The 23,588-nt window shown below is 41.8% G+C and overlaps 2 protein-coding genes across 5 annotated transcripts in view; both read right to left on the bottom strand.

Annotated features, from left to right (window-relative positions):
- Window positions 1-218: 218 nt before the first annotated feature.
- Window positions 219-21,146, bottom strand: map2k7 (mitogen-activated protein kinase kinase 7). Of its 2 annotated transcripts, XM_080759894.1 has the most exons (12): window positions 20,986-21,146; window positions 19,071-19,118; window positions 15,322-15,466; window positions 14,541-14,607; window positions 13,968-14,081; window positions 13,014-13,133; window positions 12,664-12,771; window positions 12,066-12,245; window positions 10,547-10,627; window positions 8,087-8,229; window positions 7,954-7,999; window positions 219-7,633 (listed from the first exon to the last, which is right to left on the bottom strand). In XM_080759894.1, the coding sequence occupies exons 1-12, from the start codon at window positions 21,107-21,109 to the stop codon at window positions 7,490-7,492; spliced, it is 1,320 nt and encodes a 439-aa protein (XP_080616020.1). In that variant the 5' UTR covers window positions 21,110-21,146; the 3' UTR covers window positions 219-7,489. The 2 variants fall into 2 exon arrangements, with proteins under 2 accessions (XP_080616020.1, XP_080616021.1); XM_080759895.1 differs by lacking the exon at window positions 19,071-19,118.
- pkn1a (protein kinase N1a) overlaps window positions 219-23,588 on the bottom strand; it is a 79,712-nt gene continuing 56,342 nt past the window's right edge. For 2 of the 3 annotated variants that reach the window (XM_080759893.1, XM_080759892.1), the window contains exon 23: window positions 22,404-23,588. This exon is cut by the window's right edge and continues 1,417 nt beyond it. The gene's annotated coding sequence lies outside the window, so the exon portion shown is untranslated. Of the gene's footprint in view, window positions 4,021-22,403 lie in introns of those variants that run through there. The other variant, XR_013963834.1, reaches the window with a different exon arrangement.

Below are 23,588 nucleotides of genomic sequence, written 5' to 3'. Positions count from 1 at the left end.
CATACATTCTGTAAGCATTCTTTATATTAAGTTAATATTAGTTATCTCTTGTAAATAAATTATTTTGAACACTGCTACTGCGTCCTCCTCAATTTGTCATGGCCCAACGGGCCGGGTTATGATTGCCATCTGCTGAAAATGTTCGTCATTACGACTTTTTGGTGCCATTCTTTAATACGAGAAGCATGAGTGATAATAAGCACACATTCACAACAACATTTTATGAGTTTTTATTTATTTAATTTTTAAGTGTTTTATTGTTTGTTTTTCTCCAAAAAAATCCTGAGGTATTCACAATATAATGGCATTTATTCAGTTTGAAATGAGATTGGGGAAATAAAATCAGCCGAGGGGAGAGGGAAAGAAAAGTGAGACAGTAAAGCTGTGTAGATTGATACAACGGCCAAGACAACATATCCATGGTGTCATACATACGAAAAGCTGTGTTTTACATACATTATACCCCCACCCTGCAAACTAGCAAGTCATGCTATCTAAGTTAAGAACTGCATTTAGAAACTGTGTGGGCACAAGCAACCGTTCTATAACAAATAACAAAAACATTTTTGAAAGCAGGGCTGATTTTCCACGGGGAGTGCAGGTTAATAGTACGCCAATCACTACACTTCGTAATAATAGTAATTGTCATCAGTCAAAATACCCACCAAAAAGAAAGAAACCCTCAAATGTCTAGTCCGCTGTAGGATTGTAGCTGGCATTCAGCACTTGCGTATTAACACCAATCCAAGTCTCAAACTGAAACTATACAAGCTGAGGAGTATTATCAAAGCACTAAATATCTACACCATGCTGTGACTACTCTTATTTTACCATGAACCCAGTTTGTTTGGGGCAGATGAGTAGAATGTCTAACAGTGAATGACATAGACTTGGGAAACATTCAATAGATCTGACCAACACCTTATACACAAGCCAATGATAGTGTACCTTATACAGCAGGTCTATCTAAACCTGTATTTGACATAAGTGTATAGCTGGTTTGTTAGTGTGATGGCTGAATTAATTATTTTGGCTTCTGTATAGAATGGCAAAATGCCAAAGACTATTCATCTATTCTACATTGTGTCTTCCAACCCTCCCCCCCCCCCCCCAAAAAAACAAAAAAAAAATACAAAACAAAACATCAAACAAAGACAACAAAAAACAGGCAACCAATAAATAAATATCAGTGAAAAAATACACTGTCAAATCGTTTTCTTTCTCTGCAAGCCACAGATTTGTGATTGATAAAATACTGTGACATTAAAAGAAATAAGGTTTCATACACCTTCTGTCTACCCAATATTCATCGCTCTACACTCCATCCCACTGTGTCAAAACAAAAGTAAGCCCTTACAAGTTTGGGGCCATCAAGCTAGGATGGGCTGGGATGTAAAAGAACAGAATGAACAGCACACAAATGGCCAATTATGACCCTAACTGGGAAAACAAAGAAAATCAATCATGATAAATGATCATATATAATTTATATATACTATATATTAAGCATATACATACATACACATATATGTATGTGTGTGTATATGTGTACAGTTAGGACACAGTGTGTGGGGATGTGAGCGGAGCACTGTGAAAAGGGACAGCTCTAACTTGCCATTAAAAGATGACCCATCGACAGAATGACCATACTTTCTTGAGCACACCATCCCGCCTATCAGGAACTCCGTCCAGCAATTTCTTTGTTCAATTTGGCGTCATTGCCCTGAATACAATAAAAATGTAATCATAATAATAAAACACAATAGACAAAAATAAAAGGTAATAATCGTCATCAATAAAGACTTTTGGTAGACAAAGATATAAAGGTTCCAACACGTTCGCCACTCCATCTTCTCCACACACACATGCTGCTATTCTATCAAAACAAAGACACACAGTATGTGAAGGGAAACAAAACTTAATGACATGATCTAACAAAGATGAGACATTATTTTCTAATGAGAAACATGGAGTAAGTCAACCTTCTCGCTCGCTAACTAGTGACGGTCCAAAGTGAAAATGGTAATATTGCAAATAATAGCAAGTTGAGAGAGAACATAAAAAGGCAAAAGTGTGTATTTTCTGAAGTACGTAATTCAACATCTTTGTAAAGAAAATAAAAAGAAATACAGAATATATGTGTAAAAATCATAAATAGTTTTGTGCCCCCCCCCCCCCCCCAATAAAAACCTTTGTCTTAAAGTCAATGGCAGTTACAGCGGTGAAGATGCAATTGATATTGTTTAATTACAGCATTTATGTAGATCTCCCAAACTACAAAAACCCAGAGTCTAAAACACAACTCTGCCCCCATCCCAAGACCCCCCAATACAATCCTTAAATATTTTGTCAGCTCATTCAAAACACATCCACTACTCTGTCCCTCGGTCGGCTCCGTCTCTGTGAATTAGCTGAAGGCGTGATGTTACTAAACACAGCGAAGGGGAGGAGTTGGAGTTCAAAGGAAAAGGTCTTACATTTGACTCCAGTGTTACCATTATGTGTATATACAGGAGGCTTTTCCATTGAAGCGAGCTGATGCGGTTTGAATGACTGCATAGTGAAAATGATATTTGGTTCACTTTACAGATGGGTTATGACACACACACACACACACACACACACACACACACACACACACACACACCCTCAGTGCCAAGGCACAACGCAGGTACACACTAACTACTTTTCTATAATTTTGATTTTTTATAGAGCTGGCCTTGCACCTGCCAAGATAACATACACATAAAGCCACTATTGGCAGTATCCAGCATTGCTGTCTAGAACGGTACATTAAGTTTATACATTTTGTGTGTGGTTGTGTGCCTGTATTGACTGCTCATTGCACTGATGGTATCCCAAGGCAGGATTAGTATTCCAATCGATTTATTTTTTATTGTCCCTGGAATGCATGCATGCACACAGTCACGCCAGTCTTAGTAAAAAGCAAACGAGGGGCCACCTGAGCACCATCACCCCATCAAGTGTTTCAAAACCTAAAATAAACACAAACAGAGCACTAACCAGTGTGTGTCTGTGTTTAAAAAACAAACAAGAGAAACTGTATAGGAGAGACTGGCTCAAGGGCAGAGGTTCCCAACCACTGGTACACAGACCGGTGCTTGTCCGCGAGAAGGGAATTCCAGGAATCTAACCTTGCACCACCAGCCAGGATTTTCCAAACGGCAGTGAAAAGTAAACTCGTCGCATGACGATACCAAGGATTTGTCAGTGATGTCACCGACGTGACAAATCACTATTTTGTCATGCTAGTGCTAATGAAACACTAAACAGGATTATTATTTCATGTCAATATTCAAGTATAACCTGGTAAAATAATGTGTCACTCTGCAAGTTTAACTAAAGTTTTCCACCTGTCCCTAGTCATCGTTGATTTAACTCCATTTAGGCCAATGATATAACATTATGTTGTGATATTATTATAATAATAATATAGTAGTGGGTACTTCAATCATTGCCAGTCAACTGTCCTCAGTGTTTTGGTACAATGATGCAGCACCCTGGCGGTCCGAACATTTTATGAAGGGTCAGCCGGTCCGTGGTAATAGAAAGGTTAGGAACCCCTGCTCTAGGGGGTTAGTGCCGGTTAATCAAGACACTCAATGAAGCACTACAAATTAATTAAATTAAATTCCTAGTTAACAGGCCGTATCAACTAGGACAGTGGTTCTCAGAGTATGGGGGCCCCAAAGGGTCACTGAGGGGGTTCCCATGCAGCAAAATAAAGAAGATCTTATATTTTCACCGGCTAGATGATAAGAATGACCATCAAGATCATTCTTCACTATCCACTGTTATCTCCCCATCTACAGTATAGACAGTTGTACAATTCTGTACTAAATCTGGCAACAAATATCTTCTCTTATAGGGTACCTGGCACAAAAAGGGGGTCCATGACCTAATGCATATGAATTTGGGGTTCCTCAACACAAAAGAATCACTATACTAGGACTGCAGATATAGAGTATGCACATGCATCACTTTTCCACCGGGACACACCTGACCTTCCAAACAGAATCACCTTCATGGAATTTCTTGACAGAAAGTAGCATAATGTCTATGGTTGATTTTTAGGAAGAAAAAGTACTTGCAGATATGAGGATAATTCAAGCTTTCCATACAACTGCAATGTTGGTGAGTTTAACGTTGTTCAATACAACCAGATAGGACTTCCGTTTGGATGTATGGGCTGTCAAAGCCAGAAGGTCTAAGTCACGCATATTGCCTCCAAAGACTTTTAAGTCCAAATTAAGTGACCAAATGATTGGTAGTATTCAGTACAACTGAAGGAGCCAAGCAACATATCCACATTTTAAATAATTGTAATATGAGTGAGAATCTGAATAACATCTATCTAGACAAGACCATAACGGACACTTTAGTTTATCGTGATTCAGATTGGCAAAAAGGTGGCCCTCAAATAAGCAACGTTCACTAGAAAAGCCTCTGAAGATATGCTCTGGTCCCAGATCATTACTCCTACTTTGAGAGGCGTTGTTGTAAAAATCAACCATGGGACAGAATGGACAACTTGTTGGGCTGATTGCTTGGCTCCAAATTGAGTGTCAAGACTACCAGTCTCGCCCTGCATATTACGCACACACAGACAGAGACACACACACACACACACACACACACACACACACACACACACACGGCTATTCCTAATATGCCTCCTTTGCCCCCACCCCCAAACTAGCTATAGAGAGGTTTTGTATATATCATAGTAATTAATTATAATATCAATAACAATAGTCATAACAATAACAATGCTCTTTCATATTTTTTGTTTCGTTGTGGACACCTTTGGTGTGTACGGTCGACGAGCTTGCAGGCAGCTGCAGACAGACAGACGGATGGACAGACAGACAGCGTCAACGGATGAGTGGTGGGATATGCCATTCTGACATGGGTGACCTCGCAAACTAGAATATACTAAGGGTAGAGGTCAACTATAGATCTGGAGTGGACAGACAGACAGGCTACCCCCCCACCCCCCAATATAATACACTGTACAGTTCTGTAGTGCGATGTGATATTAATTAATGGCCAAGTACTTTCACACACACATATAGTTAGATTTCAGGTGAAGTGTGTATGTATTTAGTGAGTTAGTAATTTGGCTGGTTCCAGCCCGTTTTGTTCATCTAACTAAACACCACCTTCTTCTCTGACAAGTGTTCCAACTCCTTACTTTCCTTTGCCATCTTTAGACTTGCTTTATTTGTATTTGGTAAAGTGTAGACATTGCATTATTTCACTTATTTGGTTTAAAAAAATAAAAATAAAGAAAAAGCATTTGTTCCTTTGGGGGAAAATAATTGAGAGCAGCGTCTAAAGCAATAAAAAATATAGCAGCAGTAGCAATGTAAATAAATAATATAGTACTTTGAACAGCAAAAAAAAAGCTACGTCACTGGCTAAATTCATAATTGGTAGGTTGGTGTAAGTACCACCACAAAAGCTTTTTTACAATATTCAGCTAGCTTCTGAAGTTGGCAACCCTGAAAAATGTAGGCCACCGTTTTGTCTCTCTCACACACACACACACACACACACACACACACACACACACAAGCTTCTTGCCGTCCAGATTGTTCTCAGCTTCAGTCTGACCTCTCTTCTACTTTCCAGCACACTTTCTTTACTTTCTCTTCCTTTTCTCGCCTCACTCCATCCTCTCCTGTCCTGTCCTACAATCGGTCAACATTCAATGCGCCATCTCTGCCTCGCTCTCTCAATAACCTTCCAATGTCGTCATGCTCTCATCATTGGCCGTCAGCTCTCTGTTGATTTGGCTTGGTGCACGCATGAAAGAGTGGGAGATATGATTGTGTAGAACTATCAGGCTGTGTTCCTGTAAGAGGTTAGGCAGCAAAGAACTTTAGTTTTCATTCATTCATAGAAGGGCTCTCTGCTGACCTGGGGCCATATTCATGGTAGTGGTAGACCTACAGTACTTCAGTTATCAGATGACACTATAACGTCCTCTCTTAGTGTGAACACTAAGCTAAACCACACAGCATTCATGTGTGTAGCTAGTTCTCCAGTGCTCTTGACACCCAGCCTTTGTCAACTACCTGCATTGGTCCGATGGCACAGTGGAGCAATACAATGCAATGAACAACAGAGGGCGACAGAGGGGAATAGGAAGTTGAGTGAGAACCAACAGATTATAGAACAAAAGAGTTTAAAGAGATGCTCCACCGGTCGACTACGTCGTATTTTTTGTCAAATCTATGCAACCATTCTTTGCCTTCTCAATGGAATCTTTTATTCTTCCGTCCTGCACTTCACTTTCTACATGCTGCCCACACATCTGACAACAATAAACACACAGCCTCTCTCTTCCCTTCCGATCTACCTGCCTGAGCCTTCACCACATTCCTGGTACGCAACAGCTGGTCGTGTTCATATAACCTCCACCCTAATAACCTCTCCGTCTGTATCCTTTCACATCTTGCCAGTCGCAATACTCCACTCAAGTCATTTTGAACAAAAATAAATAATTTCACCACTCCTACACTCTACAAAGCTCATTTGCAATACTATTTTTTTCTGCATTTTCCCACCGTTTTCCTCAACTGCTAGACAAAAGTATATTTTTAAAAGCCAATGATAATCATATTAACTACATCTTACTTTAAAACCATACGGTTAAAAATAATAATAGCATACCGTTCAAGTGTTAATTGTAACATCTAATGGTGTATTAGAATTGTAGTGTGAAGTTGATAAAGGCATTATGGCTGAGAGAAACAACTGTGTCTGGATATACCGTACATGTGCACACTCAGGACACAAACATACTGCCTGTTTAAAAGCATAAACACCTGACAACTTAAAATTGCACTGGACCATACAATAAAACTGCTTAGAGACTAGGCTAAAAAAAAGAACTCACACAAGCTAGCTTTGCAGATGCATTGTTCCAGTGTGTAATGACTACTCTGTTGACCAATCCAACACTAGGATAATTACTGGAGTCAGACAGTATTCATGTATTTAACATATGTAAACATACATATAGGTCTGTGTCTAATGAATGTAGCTGAAACGTGTATGGCTATACATGCACTGTGTGAATATAGACTGATGTAATATAACGTGCCATGATATAGTTTGACGACTGATTACAGTGTGCTTTTCCCCCACTCCCTCTGCCCCATGTCTGTCTGTCCAAATTAAATAAGACCACCAATAACGCATCTATCAATCCATCTGTTCATCCGTCCATCTCTCCACCCATCAATCCATCCGTCTGTCCAGAGCCAACCGGGTGAGTCTTCATCCATCTCTCACGCACTCCCTCTCTCCTTGTAACAGGTTCCAGGTGGCAGGCTCCCGGGTGGACAGACAGGTAATGCTAACGCTAGGCTTTGCTAACGCTAGGCTAGGCTAAACTAATGCTAGTCTAGGCTAGCGCTGGGGCTGAGCCAACATTGAGCAGGACAACAGCCAGGCTAGGCTACCTGCTAAAAAGTGAGTGGAGCTGGTGCTGGTGGCTGTAACACTGGCTGCTGCGCGGCGACTCTGTGCGCTCCATCACCGCTTGGAACCAACCCGCCACGTCCACCTCCAGTACCTCATAGCGCCGGATGAAGCTGTGCTCCTGCAACAACATGCAAGGAGGGCGCCAAGTCAAACGGTTAAGAAGAGAAGCGTACTCCGTATCGGATGGAACCTGTTCTGACTACCACAATGCTGATCACTTATCAGTAATAAATGTGTGAAGTGAAGGGGCGCCCAATTCATTTATATTGGCCACATCTTTAAGTCAATAGGCTTGGCTGGCAAATGATTTACGTCATAAGTGCTTTCAACAAACAACTTAATATCCTCAAAGTCCATAGACTTGGCTGGCAAGCGATTCACGTCATAAGTGCTCTAAAAAAAATCCCATAGAGTTGCCCCTCAAAAAAGGCGACTTACCAGAAGCTTGAGGTATTTTGGCCTTTTTCTGTGATCCTTTGTGAGGCTGTTGGGGAGATACATGTCACACACACGTTTGGAAAATAATACAATTTGATAATAAATTGAAGGTGGCTTTGAGGTGTTTTCTGACCAGTCTTTGACGAAGGACTGGAAGTCGAGAGAGAAGCCCATGCCGAGGGGCAGCAGAGGAGGGTCTTCCTGCAGCACTTTGGTAAGAACCTCAAAGTCTGTCTTGCAGTTCTTATAGGGGAACTGTCCTGTAGCCAGTTCAACCTGTTGGGACAGAAACACAAGTCATGCTTGTTCATGGCATGCTTCAAGTCATGCTTGTTCAGGTTGTACAGGTTCAAGCATCGTGGTTCAAACATCGCTGAACAAACCCAAGCCCACTATGATCTCTCTTTTCCACTCTGCTCTATTATTTATTTCAGTGGTTTTTAATCAGTGGTCCAGGCCAGGGACCACCAGTGGTCCTTGAGGGGGTTCCAGGTGGTCCCCCAGCTAAATAGATACATCTAAATAGATCTTAAACTCTTTTGAGAGTGAAAATGAATCGTACGCTCAAGAGTTAGATTATTGTTAAACAAGAAGTCTACACGATTATTATTTTTGATCAACGTTTGCCTGTTATCTCTACTATGGTACTACATCAATACAGCGACTCTCAGACCCAAGTTTTGGGTCTGAGAGTCGAAATCGCATAAAATGGTGGTCCCTGGCTCAAACAGCGAATAAATAATGGGCTTTGATATGAAAAAGGTTGAAAACCACTGATTCATTTCAGTTTGAGGTAGCACAGACACAGAGTTTCATAGAAGTGACAGGTACAGTGATCAAATGGATCCAGAAGCCTCTCTCCTTAGCGTTGATTGGCTATTTTGGGTGAATGATCCCCCCAGAATAAGAATGCTGGGGTTTAAGTGGTTAAACGCCAAGTATAAAAGTTCTCTCAGTCCTAATGGAAACAAATATTCTCTCCAGTTTTCCTCGTGACATACTGCATCTTTGGGGGAAAGATTTAAATATTTACGTACCGTTCATATGAAAAATGTGCTATAAACAATGTAATTCAGGAGTGCCATGGTGGATGAAAGATATTTACAGGTGTGACCCGAGCCAAAAATGTTTGAAAACTACTGCTCTAACCACAAGGCCGCTAAGCAGAAATAGCTGGTTTACTCCAGCATATCTGATCAACTCTTATGTTAATCTACTGAGAAAAGTAAACGACATTTTAGAAAAATTGATTCTGTATCTATATTTTAGAATCATTGGCCCTCATTTATCAACTCGCCGTACGCCAAAATATGGGTGCACGCATTTACCATTTCCGCAAAACCTTGAACGTGAGCCAGGACAAAAATCACATGTCGTACGCTTTGTCCTGACCAGTTTTTCTGTCGTAGAACAGCGGAGAGGATGTCACAGGGATCTAAACATATTCTTTCACTCCTAAAATGTATAAAACTAATAATACATACAAATTATATATTTTCTAAGGGCATGTCATATGAAATTGGTAGGATATTTCTATGTGTGCAAGCACAATTAAAAACAATATAACATGTTTACAATGTACTAGTTTGTGCTTAATCAAACAGTGCTTTACTGGCCTTGTATATGCGAGTGCGATGATTTGGGCGCGCATGCCCATGACATCAGATGCCTATATAATCCCTGTGATATTATAAAAAAATATATTTAGGCATAAATGGACTGCACGCCTTTATTTCCAAGTGCCAATGACAAGCATACAGCTTGCCTATTTGCAATTGTAGGCTATAGGCGTAAGGGGCTTAAACCATTTAAATAAGTGCTTTGACAGTCATTCAGATAAAAGCGAGATCATTTTCAGGAGTCGGGAGGACGGGATCGCGGCGTGCACATCGCCAGCACACATACAAGCCTTCATCCATATGTTTATGATTCGTTCATCAATGATCAAATCACTCCATAAACGTTGATTATGACTGCCTTGACGACATGCTATTGCTATCTCTCATGCAGGCATCACTCACTCACTCGCTGTGCACTACGAATGGGTAAAATGAATATAGGCCTAGCCTACAAACGTATTCCATTCATTGCGATGCGATGCCTCCTGTAGCCTTGAGGTAGGTGCATACGTGCGTGGACATGACAGCAAGGCAAGCGAGGTGAGAGGGAAACAGACAGGGTAGGCCTACAGCTTTAATTAATTCATGCAGGTGTTCGTGCATGCGTCTGTGTGTGTATGAGAGAGGGGGGTGAGGCGAAACTTTTTTTCCTTCCTGTAACCATGGTTTCCAGGTCGTATTGCAGTTGTTCATGTCGCAAAAACGAGGGCAAGGCTTGATTTCATAGGGCGTGCCAGATAGATTTCAGCCGTCACATTTATTACCGTCAGAACGAAATTAAGGAAGGATCAGCTGTTTGCGATCACTTTATAAATACCGTGGCGACATGGGTGTACTACGAAACCTACACTCAAATTTGGGGCAGATTTTACACTCAATTGATAAATGAGGGCCATAGATACTAAAATGTATTAGGCAGTCAAGATGAAAGTAATAGTAGTTTCAATGTAGTGCATCAAGTAAACAACAGTTACCAGAGAAATGCCCAGGCTCCACACGTCTGCTCGGATGTCATAGTCAGGCTTACTGGGGTCTGGAGGGTCTATTCTTTCAGGCTGCAAAAGGACACAAAACAGACAACACTTTACTGGAAAGTAGAAGGTTTTTGAAAAGTCTTGAAAATCGGATCAAATCTTTGATGTATATTTCTAAAAGTGACTCAAATCTTTGCTTCTGGGGGACCCTGGTGGCCAAATACATTTGACATGAAAGCACCACTTTGAGCACCACTGATATAATATAGCAACTGTTAGGATGTAGAAGACAGATTTAGAATCGGCTTCAGAACTTAATGGGTTAATTATGTCACAATATATAAATATGTTTACTCTGTGCTTGCATAATAGGGATATTTGTTATCATTGTACGATTATGTGAATTTTTCTTTGTTATTCTCTTGACTACAGCCTATTCTCATTTGTTTCTTCTTCATTTACAAAGTTTGCACTTCAGTGCATTGGTGTTTGGGAAGAAATGCTCCACCCGACAGATGGCATCCCTTAACACATTTAGTACATATCACGTCCTGAAACATCATAAGGATTGGAACCGAGAGGTGCCGTCGACGTCTGTGGACGTCCTAGCGACGTCCAAACGACACGGGGCGAGATAAGAATATTCAGAATTATTCCTATTTTTTTTTTTGGCATTTCGCTTTTCGCTTGCCGTATGCCAACGCTCTGTGCAACTATTAGCTTGTCATTGACTCCCATGTTAGCGCGGCGGAAAGAATGACTCGTATCTCCTGATCCAGGGGTGATGAATGGATCGATATGCTGGCGCTTCATTTCTGCTCCTCATCCGTCTCTCCCGCAAAATATGAACGCTTTTTGGAGCGTATATAAATATATTAAGATGATCGGGGATTGTGAGGTCTATTTGTCAAGTCAACTTTTTTAAGAAAGTGTTTCCGGTTTATGGCTTTCAGAGTAAAAGCACTCAGACAACTCCGGCACCCCGGAGCCTTTATTTTGATGCACTTCCGGCACTTAAAGGGTTAATATCTGCTAAATGTTTGGAACATGTCAAATATGTTCCTGTGCATTTGCCATCCACATCCAGTTCCAGTTTGTCTTTGAATACAGCCCCTTTATGTGCCAACTTAAATTCAGTTGATTTGTCTTTGTGAATGTGCAGGGCGTTGCTGAACGTACGTATGCCAGTTCAGGGCATATGCTTTGATTTGGTTGAGAATTGTTCATTTTCATGCACACTACTTTGAGCACACTCACAGAATTTCACACTTGCACGTAATTTACATGCGAGTTGGCCTAACCACTAGGAATGGCTGCGAATATTTATAGCTCCCATACCATAGATTTCGCACACAAGACATGTCGACTCCCACACGATGTGTTGCAGTCGTTTGTGAACTACCTCTAATGTTTTGTGGATATAAATAAATTGGTGTTGAACAGATAAGTATGTTTGTATTATGAGTGTATAAAAGTGATGTAAATGACATGGTTCTTGCTTGTGTCCATCTTTACTCACCGCCATGTAAGCAGCACAGCCGGCACTGCGAGTCTTGGCTTTGGAGTCGACGAGGCGTCCGCTGATGCCGAAGTCGCAGAGTTTGATCTGGCCTTTAGCGTCCAGCAGGATGTTGGATGGTTTGACGTCTCTGTGGATCACACCGTGCTTCTCCTTCAGATACAGCAACGCCTTCACTATCTGAGAGACAAAAAAACAAAAACGAAACAGTGAAAATCGTCTGTGGTTGTGACCTTCAAATGGCAAAATGCCTTCACTCTTTATAAATCCCTAATTGTGTTTTATTCATTACTAATAGGCTACTTATTATACTTTTGTATGATTTGTTACTATTTCTTTACCAGTTTTATTCTCTTTTGCATTTAAATATTGCCCACTTGCCCACGTGCACCTACTGCACGTCTGCCTGACGTGTGTCCACTCTTTTGTGAGGGAACCATGCAAGGCACCAACCTGCTCATCGGGAGCAATTAAGTGTTCAGTGTCTTGCTCAAGGACACTTCCAACACTAACTCTGGGGGATCCTGGAATCGAACGAGGAACCTTCCAATTACCGCCACCCACTGTAACCATTGTTGTGTGTAGGTGAGCCACTTACCGCTACAGTCATCTTTCCTAAGATACGCTCAGGGATAGGTCCCTGGATTCTCTTCTTCAACTTCTCGGCACACGTCCCCATCAACTCCATGGCGATGAATACATCCGTCTGCACATGCACAAAACGCAGACAACGCACAGGAGCAGCATACGCAACAGTCATATATATACGTTAGCTGTAGTTCCATAAGTACATGTATATACATGAGTAGCTGTGTGGTTTGACCCTTTAACTCGTTGAACATTTTCAGTTTGGAGTGGACATTTAAGATTTCTATTTGAGTACACCAGCTATATTACTCACTTTGGTTTAAGCATAACAGTGTCATTGGCATGCAAGTGTATACTCACGTTGGTAACTATGGCGCCGTAGCACTGTATGATGTATGGGCAGTCATGACTCTTTAATACAACATCCAGGTCCATGAGGATCCTCTTGTTCTCATCCTTGTTTCCTGTGCGGCGCATTTGCTGGGGACAAAGATGATAGAAATATTTGTTTGTTTCCTCTATTTGACAAATACGTGTGCACATACCCAGACTTCATGCTCTGTGTTTAACCTATGGCAACCATTAGGAATTGTGAGCAGATACTGAGCAGAGCCCAGAGCCCAGATGCCTGGCAGGGAAGGGCACTGGCATGAGTATATCCCTAAATATGAATGCTGCAATTCAGCAGGAGTAGAAACATCAACAACTAGAACTGCACTCTGTCAAGTGCCTACTTGCGTGTTGCACACAAGTGGCCTACTAGTGCGCAAGCAGAGCGTGCAAGTACTGCTGACCGTTACAAACTGTCAAATCTCAGCTTCTCTGTGAAAGAACGTTTGGAATATAACCTCCCTGAGATCTTCTAGAATTTTCCTGTGAACACGTGTTTGGGAATAATAAGATCTGGAACAATCCATTACGTAATGTTGTAATTAATACGGATGAGTGATGGCTTTCGATGGTGACGTATATGTCGATCAGTGTCGGGTGGATTAAAGGAAATGCCTCTATGTATATGTATATGTAATTTGTAAGTTGATTAGCGGTATACTGTGGTTACTGTATGCCCCGTTTGATGCGTATGTATCGTAGCAGCATATGACGTCAGGGTATAACTGGTATAACTAGCTCTCAATGATGACGTAATAAAGATGTGGATTAAAGGACCCAATGCCAGAGTGTAATTGGTTTTCGATGGTGACGTAATATGTTTTAGTGTCGGGAGGAATAAAGGTAATGCCCCTCCCTATGTATACATGTATGTAATCTGACACCACTGCCATATCAAGCACAAGTAGTTATGAAGGGTCTTACTTTTACAGCGATGACGTGGCCCGTCTTCTTGAAGCGCACTTTGAAAACCTGTCCACACGTTCCACTGCCTATCTCCCCTTCACTGATCAGGTCTGTCACCTCAGCCGGATATCGCTGCATAATGGCAAATAGGTACAGTACAGTCAAAACGCAATACATTACATACTGTAGGTAAAAATCAAGAATCATTCTCAGCAGTGTTGCCAGATGGGAAATGTTGAATTATCGTACCGGAGGCTTAACATTATCGTATTTGAAAGAAAACTATCGTACACAGCAACAAAAAAAGAGAAATCACGTAATTATGTAATTTTACACACAAAATAAATTGGATTTGGTGTAAGAAACAACCTTGTTTGAGACAGAAACGCATCACATAATGATGTGTGGAAATAGGCTACTTCCTGGACCTTACACAAATGAAAGCCTGAAACTGGACTAGAAAGACATGTTTTTTCAATTTCATTTTTAGTTCCGACTTCTGGCTCACACTGATTTGCTTCACATAATGACTCCGTGTCAAGGTCTATGTGTGTCTTATTCTGGAGCATGAGTGTGAGGGGAAGTTCTCACCTGGCCGTCAATCTTCAGGTAGCCGGTCTGCTTCATGATCTCCTGTAGCTTCTGGTCTATCTCCGCGCTAAGCACACAACACACATTCAGTCAGGTCTCAGGTGTGTGTGTGTGTGTGTGTGTGTGTGTGTGTGTGTGTGTGTGTGTGTGTGTGTGTCTGAGTGAGGGAGAGTGTGTGTAGAAGAACATACAAAAAAAGAAAAAGAGCACTTCTCCATCATTGCCGTCAGGCAGAAACCTTGCAAATCCCAAAGCGTTACTTTTCAGGAAATGGAAAAAAGAACCAAGAAGCAGCTGCGTTCAGACTCTGGATAGTTGGAGCAGCACGATTATATACAAAGTCAATGCAAAGACGAGAAGTTGCGTGAACGGATGCGGCGCGTTCTTGTGTGAACTAACAGGCCCATTTGGTTACACTGCCAAAGTTAAATTATGGTGTCTACAATGCGCAACGTGAGTGAAGGGACTTTTTTCCCGTATTAACGCTGATCTGCGCAACCAAAGTGAAGTGATTCAAACGTATAGAAACAAATATCTTCAGGCTTGAACGCACCTAAAGGTAGTTCAATTAGGGGCTCCCGCTGGCCAAGTGGTCTAGGCACATGCCACATATAGGCTTTGGCTCGATATTCAAATAGTATTATTAATCATTGCCATCAGTTTTTGTTCAATGACAGGGGTCTCCACGTCTCTCCATGTCTTTAATAAATAGAGTAAATATGGAGATACAATGTTTCTGCCCAACAGCTACGATATGCACACATGCCTATCATGTACATACTTCTCGAGGCTCTTCTGCAGGCCATACTGAGGTGTGGGCAGGTTGAGCATCTGTCGTGGGCGGCTGGGGTAGTTGTGGTGCTGTGGCGAGCTCTCTGACGATGACGAACGGCTCCCTCCATCATTGGCTAGGGGCAGCTGGAGCGCTACAGGGACAAACAAGCAATTAGACTTGTGGAACAAAGAGAATTTGGGCTTCACACCAAAAGCCAACGTGCTTGAGAAAGTACAAACTGTTTTTATCCTTTGACGTTTAACCAAAATAGGTTTCTGAAATCCGTCTCTTCGCAGCGGCAGTTAGAGAACCGGGAAAAGACTAGATTGTAACTGTCACTAATACATTCTTTCTTTCTAGCAATAATAACTCATTATATTGCGATTTTCTAACATCTCTTTCTACCCAAAGTCGCTTTACACAAAGAAAAAGGAGCCTAGAAGATAGCCAGGTACGCTATATGCTATAATTCTGTGTTTTGGTGATAGCTTGCAGCTTACTTATAGAGGGTGAGAGCAACTAACTATATAGTACAGAGAATGAGAAAGATGTGAATCTATAAGTATGATGTTTATTTTCCATCAGTATAGTATCCTTGCTGACTGAAGGTGAACAGCCTTGTTTATTGCATTCCAGATCCATAATACTTAAACAGAGTATGACCCCTCCATCCCATTATAGCACTTTTGTTGCACTGATATCCTGAATTAATGTTCCTCTCAAGACTAAAAGCAACCCACTTATGATAGCTCCTCCCTAGACATGACTTTAATAGACCTGGCTGGACATCTATCCAACTGACAGAAGAAGAAATCTAAACGTAGATAGGAATGTTTTTGCACATTTTGGTATATATTAGAGCCTCAATTGAATTATTATTTTTTAAACAAACAAACTAATACATCCCCAAATTCTACTCGACCTGAAGTTCAATACCAGGATGCAGAGTTAGTCCAACTTGCTTATTTGACTCTCAAATGCAGGTAGTAAATGTTGAAACAATTTAGTCTGGTTAAAGGACAACCAACCACTCAGCCATGAGCCATCAAGTATTAGCATCGACCCGTCATGCAACCAAACGCTCAGACAGCAGGTCAGTGGCAAACAGAGAATAAAGAGGCAAGACCTCTTCGTCAGGAATAAGAGTCAAGACCATCATAAACTATACAAGTTCAAGACACAAGCCAAATGCAGCCAAAAAAGGAACAAGAGACCATGGCATGCTTCTGTTATATTTTTTTAAAGAGTCCAGCTGGTATCTCTCCTCCGTGAGAGACGAGTACCAGTGGGTGTTTGTAGTCACCTGTGGATCCATAAGCCTGCAGAAGAGAATCAGTTAGTTCAGACTTCAGAGGGGTTAGTTTGTACACAGGCAAACTCAGACCGTCACTGTCACCAATCGCCACATCTCCACAGCTGCCTCCAGAAGGACAGACAGACATGAGAGGATGTTCACACATGCATCAGCCACATGGGCACCGCAACGCCGCCTGTTGCCAGTGCTGCCATAAATACGAGAGGAGGAGGAACCGACAAACATCCAACTGTTCGCTGAGAGAGAAAATGTGGTGTAGCAGTCAGAGACGAGGGCCGCACAGTAAGTCAAACTCAAGACAGACACACGTAAAGTGGGTCTTCAGTGGTCAGAAGACGAAATGAGGGAAAGAGAAATGACCTAGACTGGTCATGGCACTCCTGCAGAGAGAGGACCAATCAGGATTAGAGACTGTGTGATACAAAAACATAACAGAGATAACAAAAGAACTTGCCGTGCAGAAAGCCACATGCACTGTGATTCTCTGCCTCCACTCCAATAAAACGAGGGTTAATAATCTCACACGAGTCACACACAAATGCAGACAATTATTTACACACACACACACACACACACACACACACACACACACACACATAGACTGCCCTGCCACACACTGGCACCCAGAAAGAGTAATGAGGATGGAAAGATGGAGAGAAGATGAGATTTGAAAGGAGGTGAGACTGACAGGGTGACAACTGCAAATAACTGCCGGCCTACATTTGGTTCACATGGATAAGCTTACACTTAACAGTCTTTTCCTCTTCATCATTTAAAATAAATGAGAGAGCAGGCTGCCTGCAATAGTTGGTGAATGTGTAGCAAGCCAAACAAGGGTTAATCCAGGTCTTTAGAACGGCCCCCCAGAATGTTATGACTATCGTATTGAGTCCTATGTATTGGTAGCAGAATATCTGGACAGTCTCACATAGAGATACAGTATTTTTGTTTTGTTTGTTGTTTGTTGAATGCAGAGAAACTAACTGTCAACTCCGGTGCCATAAAGAAACAAAAGAGGGCACTTTGTCTTACACACATTGTGTGTACAACACAGCAAGTTGAAAGAGGTCATAAAATATATAAATAATAAGAGGAACAAATGGGCAAGGCTACTATAATTATTGTTTTTGTTCGAAATGGACTGGATAGTGATGTTGTAATAGTTGAGAGAAGGGTGGTATACTCCCTATGGAGGGGGGAAAGATAAAGATAGGTGCAGTTAGTGATGGGACGATAATCGTTATCGTCTTTTATCGTGATAAAAAACTGCTCACAATAATCGTATCGCAGAGAAATTTTTAATTCGTCTGGAAATTGTCCTCTGTCATACACTAGGATGAAGTTTGTTTTGAGCAATTTCATTCAGTACCACTTAAACCAATTTAGGCATTTAGCATTTAGCAGATGCTCTTAATCCAGAGCGATTTACAGTAGGCCTAAGCAAGAACAAAACATGGTAATACATGATCAAATACATTAAGAAATTAAATAAAAAGTCATCAAGAATCAAACGTATACTAAGAACCTACCAGTGGAATATGTATATAATGAAACTATGCATAGGTATAAACTATAGAGTGCCATTGCCATGTCTACATAAAATGCTATCTAAGTTACATAAGTTGAGCCTTTGCATACGCCTGTAAGGTCATCGAGGCTAGGGCAAGTGCTATGGTAAGTGCTATATGGGCTAGGCTAAGATGGAGTCTGAAGAGGTGGGTGTTCAGACTGGGTGCGAGTCTGCAGTTCCATAGTGTTGGAGCCAGAAGGGATAAGAGTTTGGGACGTGTGGAGCGTTCGTCGTCCCAGCGTTTTTAGTGACCGAGCAATTATTTTAGCCACAATAATCGTGTGACATTTTCATATCGTCCCATTCCTAGGTGCAGTGGCAGAGAGGTGGAGGGGGGGGGGGTTAAAGAGAAGGGGGTGCAGAGGTAGAGATTATGAGAGAGAGAGAGAGAGAGAGAGACGGGGGGGTGCAGTGGCAGAGAGAGGGAGAGAGATAGAGAGGGGTGCAGTGGCAGAGAGAGGTATAGAGATAGAGAGGGGTGCAGTGGCAGAGAGAGGGAGAGGTAGAGAGAGAGAGAGAGAGAGAGAAAGAGAGAGAGAGAGAGAGAGGGGTGCAGTGGCAGAGAGGTATAGAGATAGAGAGGGGTGCAGTGGCAGAGAGAGAGAGGTGCAGTGGCAGAGAGAGGTATAGAGATAGAGAGGGGTGCAGTGGCAGAGAGAGAGAGGTAGAGGTAGAGGTAGAGAGAGAGAGAGAGAGAGAGAGAGAGAGAGAGAGAGAGAGAGAGAGAGAGAGAGAGAGAGAGAGGGGTGCAGTGGCAGAGGTATAGAGATAGAGAGGGGTGCAGTGGCAGAGAGAGAGAGAGGTGCAGTGGCAGAGAGAGGGAGAGAGGGGTGCAGTGGCAGAGAGAGCTGGATGATGGATGAGTGATACCTGCACGTTGGGAAGGAGCTGGAGCAGGACTGAGCTGGATCACGATGACTGGACAGAGGAGAGAAAATATACACACACACACACACACACACACACGCCACACATTACTGCACTGTTTGCCATTACATACACGTGCGTCCTGCACGCACATGCACAGTCGCACACACACTCCCAACTTAGCATATGGTAAAATGCAAATATGAGTGGATATTTCTCTCACACACACAGCTCATCGTAAATCCACAACAGACATTGAGCAACTCGTCCATTCTCCATCTTCCTTAACATGCCCAGATAAACATGAATCTTTCCAGCGTTAGAGCATAAGAACAACAATGCAAAAGTCTCAAACCTCTGATTGTGTTAGACATATTTGATGATCGGTGTCAGAAACTCTTCCAAAAGGGGTAAAGTGTGGATCCATATCTTTTATTATTAGCAACTGTAAAACGTTTATTGAGCGGTGCACCGCTCCAATGACTGTCCCCATGTGTCTATGACTCTATGTGATGTCCCTATGTATGTCTGTTTGGGGTATGAACACTGAACAGTGAGTTCAACTGTTAAACTGGGTGACCTAAAGTGAGCCTTTCACACTGACCACTATAACCAACAATAAAGCCCAAACCATACGGGGTAATTGTTTTTAAGCTAAACAATGAGTTGCATTGGTGAGGTCTACCTTAAAAACAGTTTTGTCCCGACTCGACCCTTTGGTGTGGTTCGGGCTTAACGGTACCATACAGTACAAGTACAGTAACTACAGTATCACAATAAAAGTATAGTTGCACCTCTCAGTTCGCACGGTTGAGATTTGATAATCGTTTGTTACACTTGCAATATATTAGGATAGTGATCTTAATGACAATTATAACAATTAAGTCATGGATGGTTCAAACTTGATTGATGATGATGGCCGGGGCACGTTAAATACCACACGCAAACTACCTGGCAAAGGCAGTGGGATGTTTCTCACAGACAACTCAACGGGCCCACCACCTCCACCATAATTCATTTCCAACTTTAGAAAACAGGCTAATCATATGATAGAGTGAACGGAGAAATGTATTAAACTTCCCATTTCGCATTACACTCGCATTGCATGTCATTAAAAGCAGCTAACCTGCATTGCCATTTAACAAGACAAGAGTAGCAAACGCTACAGTACATACTGCAAATATCCCTGGCTGCTAGCTGTCAACTTGAGATCACTTGGGTCAAAACACGGGAAAGGACATTATTCTACCACAACATCTGTCTGATTACAACACACAGGCGCGTGGTAAAGTTGTGTCAAATGGGACGATGATTATATGACAACAACAAAAAATTAAACAAAAGAAAAACAACAAACTGCTAGATTGACACGGGCCTTCCATTAGCCAGCAGTTAGCTAAATAGCATGTTTGGCTGGACCAGCACATAGCTCAACCCAAAAAACACATTTTAAGACCTGGAGGTTAACCAATAAATCCATGACAATAATGCAGTTCGACAGAACGTGCGTATACATAACGGAAAGCGTCTCTCGTTCATTTAGACGAGTGACTTGTTACGTTTAAAAATAACAAAACGACCATCCAGGGCAGGCTGTTTGTTTATGTAGCTGCTGCTATAGCAGCTGCTTTAGCATCGTAGCCACAACAGCAGCACAACCGAGGCTTCGTGTATTAGACTCTGTTGCGCGAGCGTGTCGCTCGACACAAACGATGAGGTTTTTAAATGAAAAAAGGTGACACTTTTCCAGTTGAAAACACGTCATTTTTTTGTCGAGCTAAAACGCTCGTTGCGAATGAAGCCTGATGAACACCCCCACTCCTTCACCTCCGCCTCTCTCTCGCTCTCCTTTACGGGCTTTCAGTCTCGGACAAGCCGATGGTCGGTCTCCCTCCCCCGGCCAGCCCAGGACACTCACTTGGCCTCGGACGTGATCTCTGCGGACTCATGTCGATGCTGAGGTCGATTCTCCTGCGAGCTTCTTCATTCTCCTGCTTTAGTTTCTCCTCGATTCGCGAGAGCCTCTGTTCCAGCGACGACATCTTGACAAATTGAGCACCATCGAGTGTGTGTGTGTGTGTGTGTTTTTTTTTTTTTTTTTTGCAGCGAATTGAGCTCTCGTTCGCCCCCTCTGGTGAACCCTCTGTTGACACTCTTGACAAGCAGGGGGGCCTTGAGCTTAGAGTATATATACTCTTGACAAGCAGGGGGGCCTTGAGCTTAGAGTATATATACTCTAGGCCTTGAGCAGTTTAAACTTAAAGGGCCCCCCAAAAATAAATTGTACTAGTTCCTTCACGGTCTAACCGATATGATATCTCTGTTGTCAGGGATACCAGTGCATTAGGCCAGGGTCCCCTACATACGATTTGTTATCTCTATTGTCTATCAATTTGTTACATCTGCTGCTATGCTCATGCACCTTTTTGTAGCCTACCATGTAAATATGTAGATGTGTTTGAATTGTTCTCCTTTCCCCCCCTTCTTAATAACGATACGATGGGAACGATGCACAAAACCAATTCCACCCGCTTCTTTACTTCTGTAAACCTGTGATGTGACAATGAAGCTGATTCTGATTCTTCTGAGAGAAGAGCTGTCAAGATTTGTCAAAATGTTTAACTAAAATACCTGATCTACAAAATGCGTTGCAGTGAGCTTGTAGATCAGCTAATTTGGAAAATAAACTAGTGCTTGAGTGATTTTCCTTATTTAGGTGGGGACCACCTGGAACCTCAAAGGACCCTTAGCTGTGGGTCGCCGGACCCCAATTTGAGAACACCTGGTCTAGTAGGCACACCTGTAGGCCTACTAATGGCAGAATGAAGGCTGGAAGTGAATTAATTTGTTGGGAAACTTGAGTAGAGGCATATACTTGAGTATAGTTTTAAGTTGTTAATTGAGTCAGCTTTGGGTTTTATTGTTCTATTCTGTTTTCCTTATTGAGAGCTAGTACCTTGGTTTGATGTTTCCTTCCTACAATTGTTAGGTGTCCATTTAATCATTTGCCCATACATACATGTTTAATCTGTACCATCAGTTTAAATTGTGTGCGGCAAATAATAATAATAATAATGTGGAGATACAGTACGTACTTGATGGGTATTCTGATGTCTGTAGTAAACAGGTAATTATTATAGCATGCTATCTTAAGTTACAAGTAGTGAGAGAGATGACACACACACACACACACACACACACACACACTGTGAAATGTTCATCTACCTTTGATCTTTTTTTCCTGCTTCTACTTCCCAGTACACAGTAAAGTCAATTTAACTGTGAATCTTTCCTTTCTATGGTCTGAAACAAACAACACTCCAGTACACACAGCCATGTTTTCTTACCAGGTTTTCTTTATAAAATAACTCTTTTAACATGGTTTTTATAGTCGTACACATGATAAGTAGAATACACACCATCATACACTTTCACCACAAACCTCTTCAGACACATAAGAGTCATAGTATTCTAGAGCAGTGGTTATCAACCTTTTCAGGCCGTGACATCCCAAAATAATCATCTTTGAACTGGGGACCCCACCCCAAAAAGAAAATCATATTTGAACTGGGACTCTCCCCCCTGACAAGCGATCATATTTTGTTGCGAGCTTGTTATTTTCAGATTGTATATATGTTTTGCCTCTGTCTTAGGTCATATTTGACAATTTGGCCAATGTGTGACAAATTTTTATAGTATAGAGTATGCGCATGCACCACTCTTCATCTGGACTGAGTGGCAAAACATTGAGCAGCAAGGAGAATTGGAGTTTGGAAGCGCTTGTTGTGTGGTTAACCAGGCTTGGAGGCAGCAGGACAGTGCGTTATTGTTGAAAACGAGCACTTCCAAACTCTTGACAGTGACACTTGTGACACATGTGTGATATATGATCTGGGGGTCCAGGCCCACAGGTTGACAACCACTGAAAAAGAGTAGCCCGTCTTCCATTACAGTGACACACAAATCTGGACACTGGTAGCTAAACTATGAAGGAATTAATTTAAATTGAACAAGATTGTAGTCAAACTCTTTAACCACTCAACACACACAGCCAGTGTTCCAATTTTGGGCTGGTCGTTACAGATTTTCAGAAATGTTAATTTTGCTATGTGCCGAGAGCTTGTAGATCGGCTATTTCCGCCATGCGACATCATTGTACGCCAAAGTATAAAAATGGGGTTCAAGTGGTAAAGGGTTTACACAAATTCAATGAGAAACTATAAAGATAAGCATTGGCTCAAACAGACATAATATTTTATCATAGTGAACCCTGTGATCCAGGACAACGCCGACTGCCACAAAATATCTGATCAAATGTTTGTTTTGCTGTAAACCTGTGGGTAAAATAATGGACATACCAGAGCAGCTTACCTACACTTCAGATGAAAGACCAATGAAATATAACAGTATATCTAAACTAGTACATTTCTTTACTCTTGCATGATAGATATGTCTTACTTTTATCACATCAACATGTCAAGTCTCAGCGTTTAAATTAGTTGAATTTAAGAATGGCAAATG

This window comes from Protomyctophum bolini (assembly GCF_963924005.1).
Source record: "Protomyctophum bolini genome assembly, chromosome: 3".
Lineage (NCBI taxonomy): Eukaryota > Metazoa > Chordata > Actinopteri > Myctophiformes > Myctophidae > Protomyctophum > Protomyctophum bolini.
This window is presented reverse-complemented; position numbering and strand designations above follow the sequence as displayed.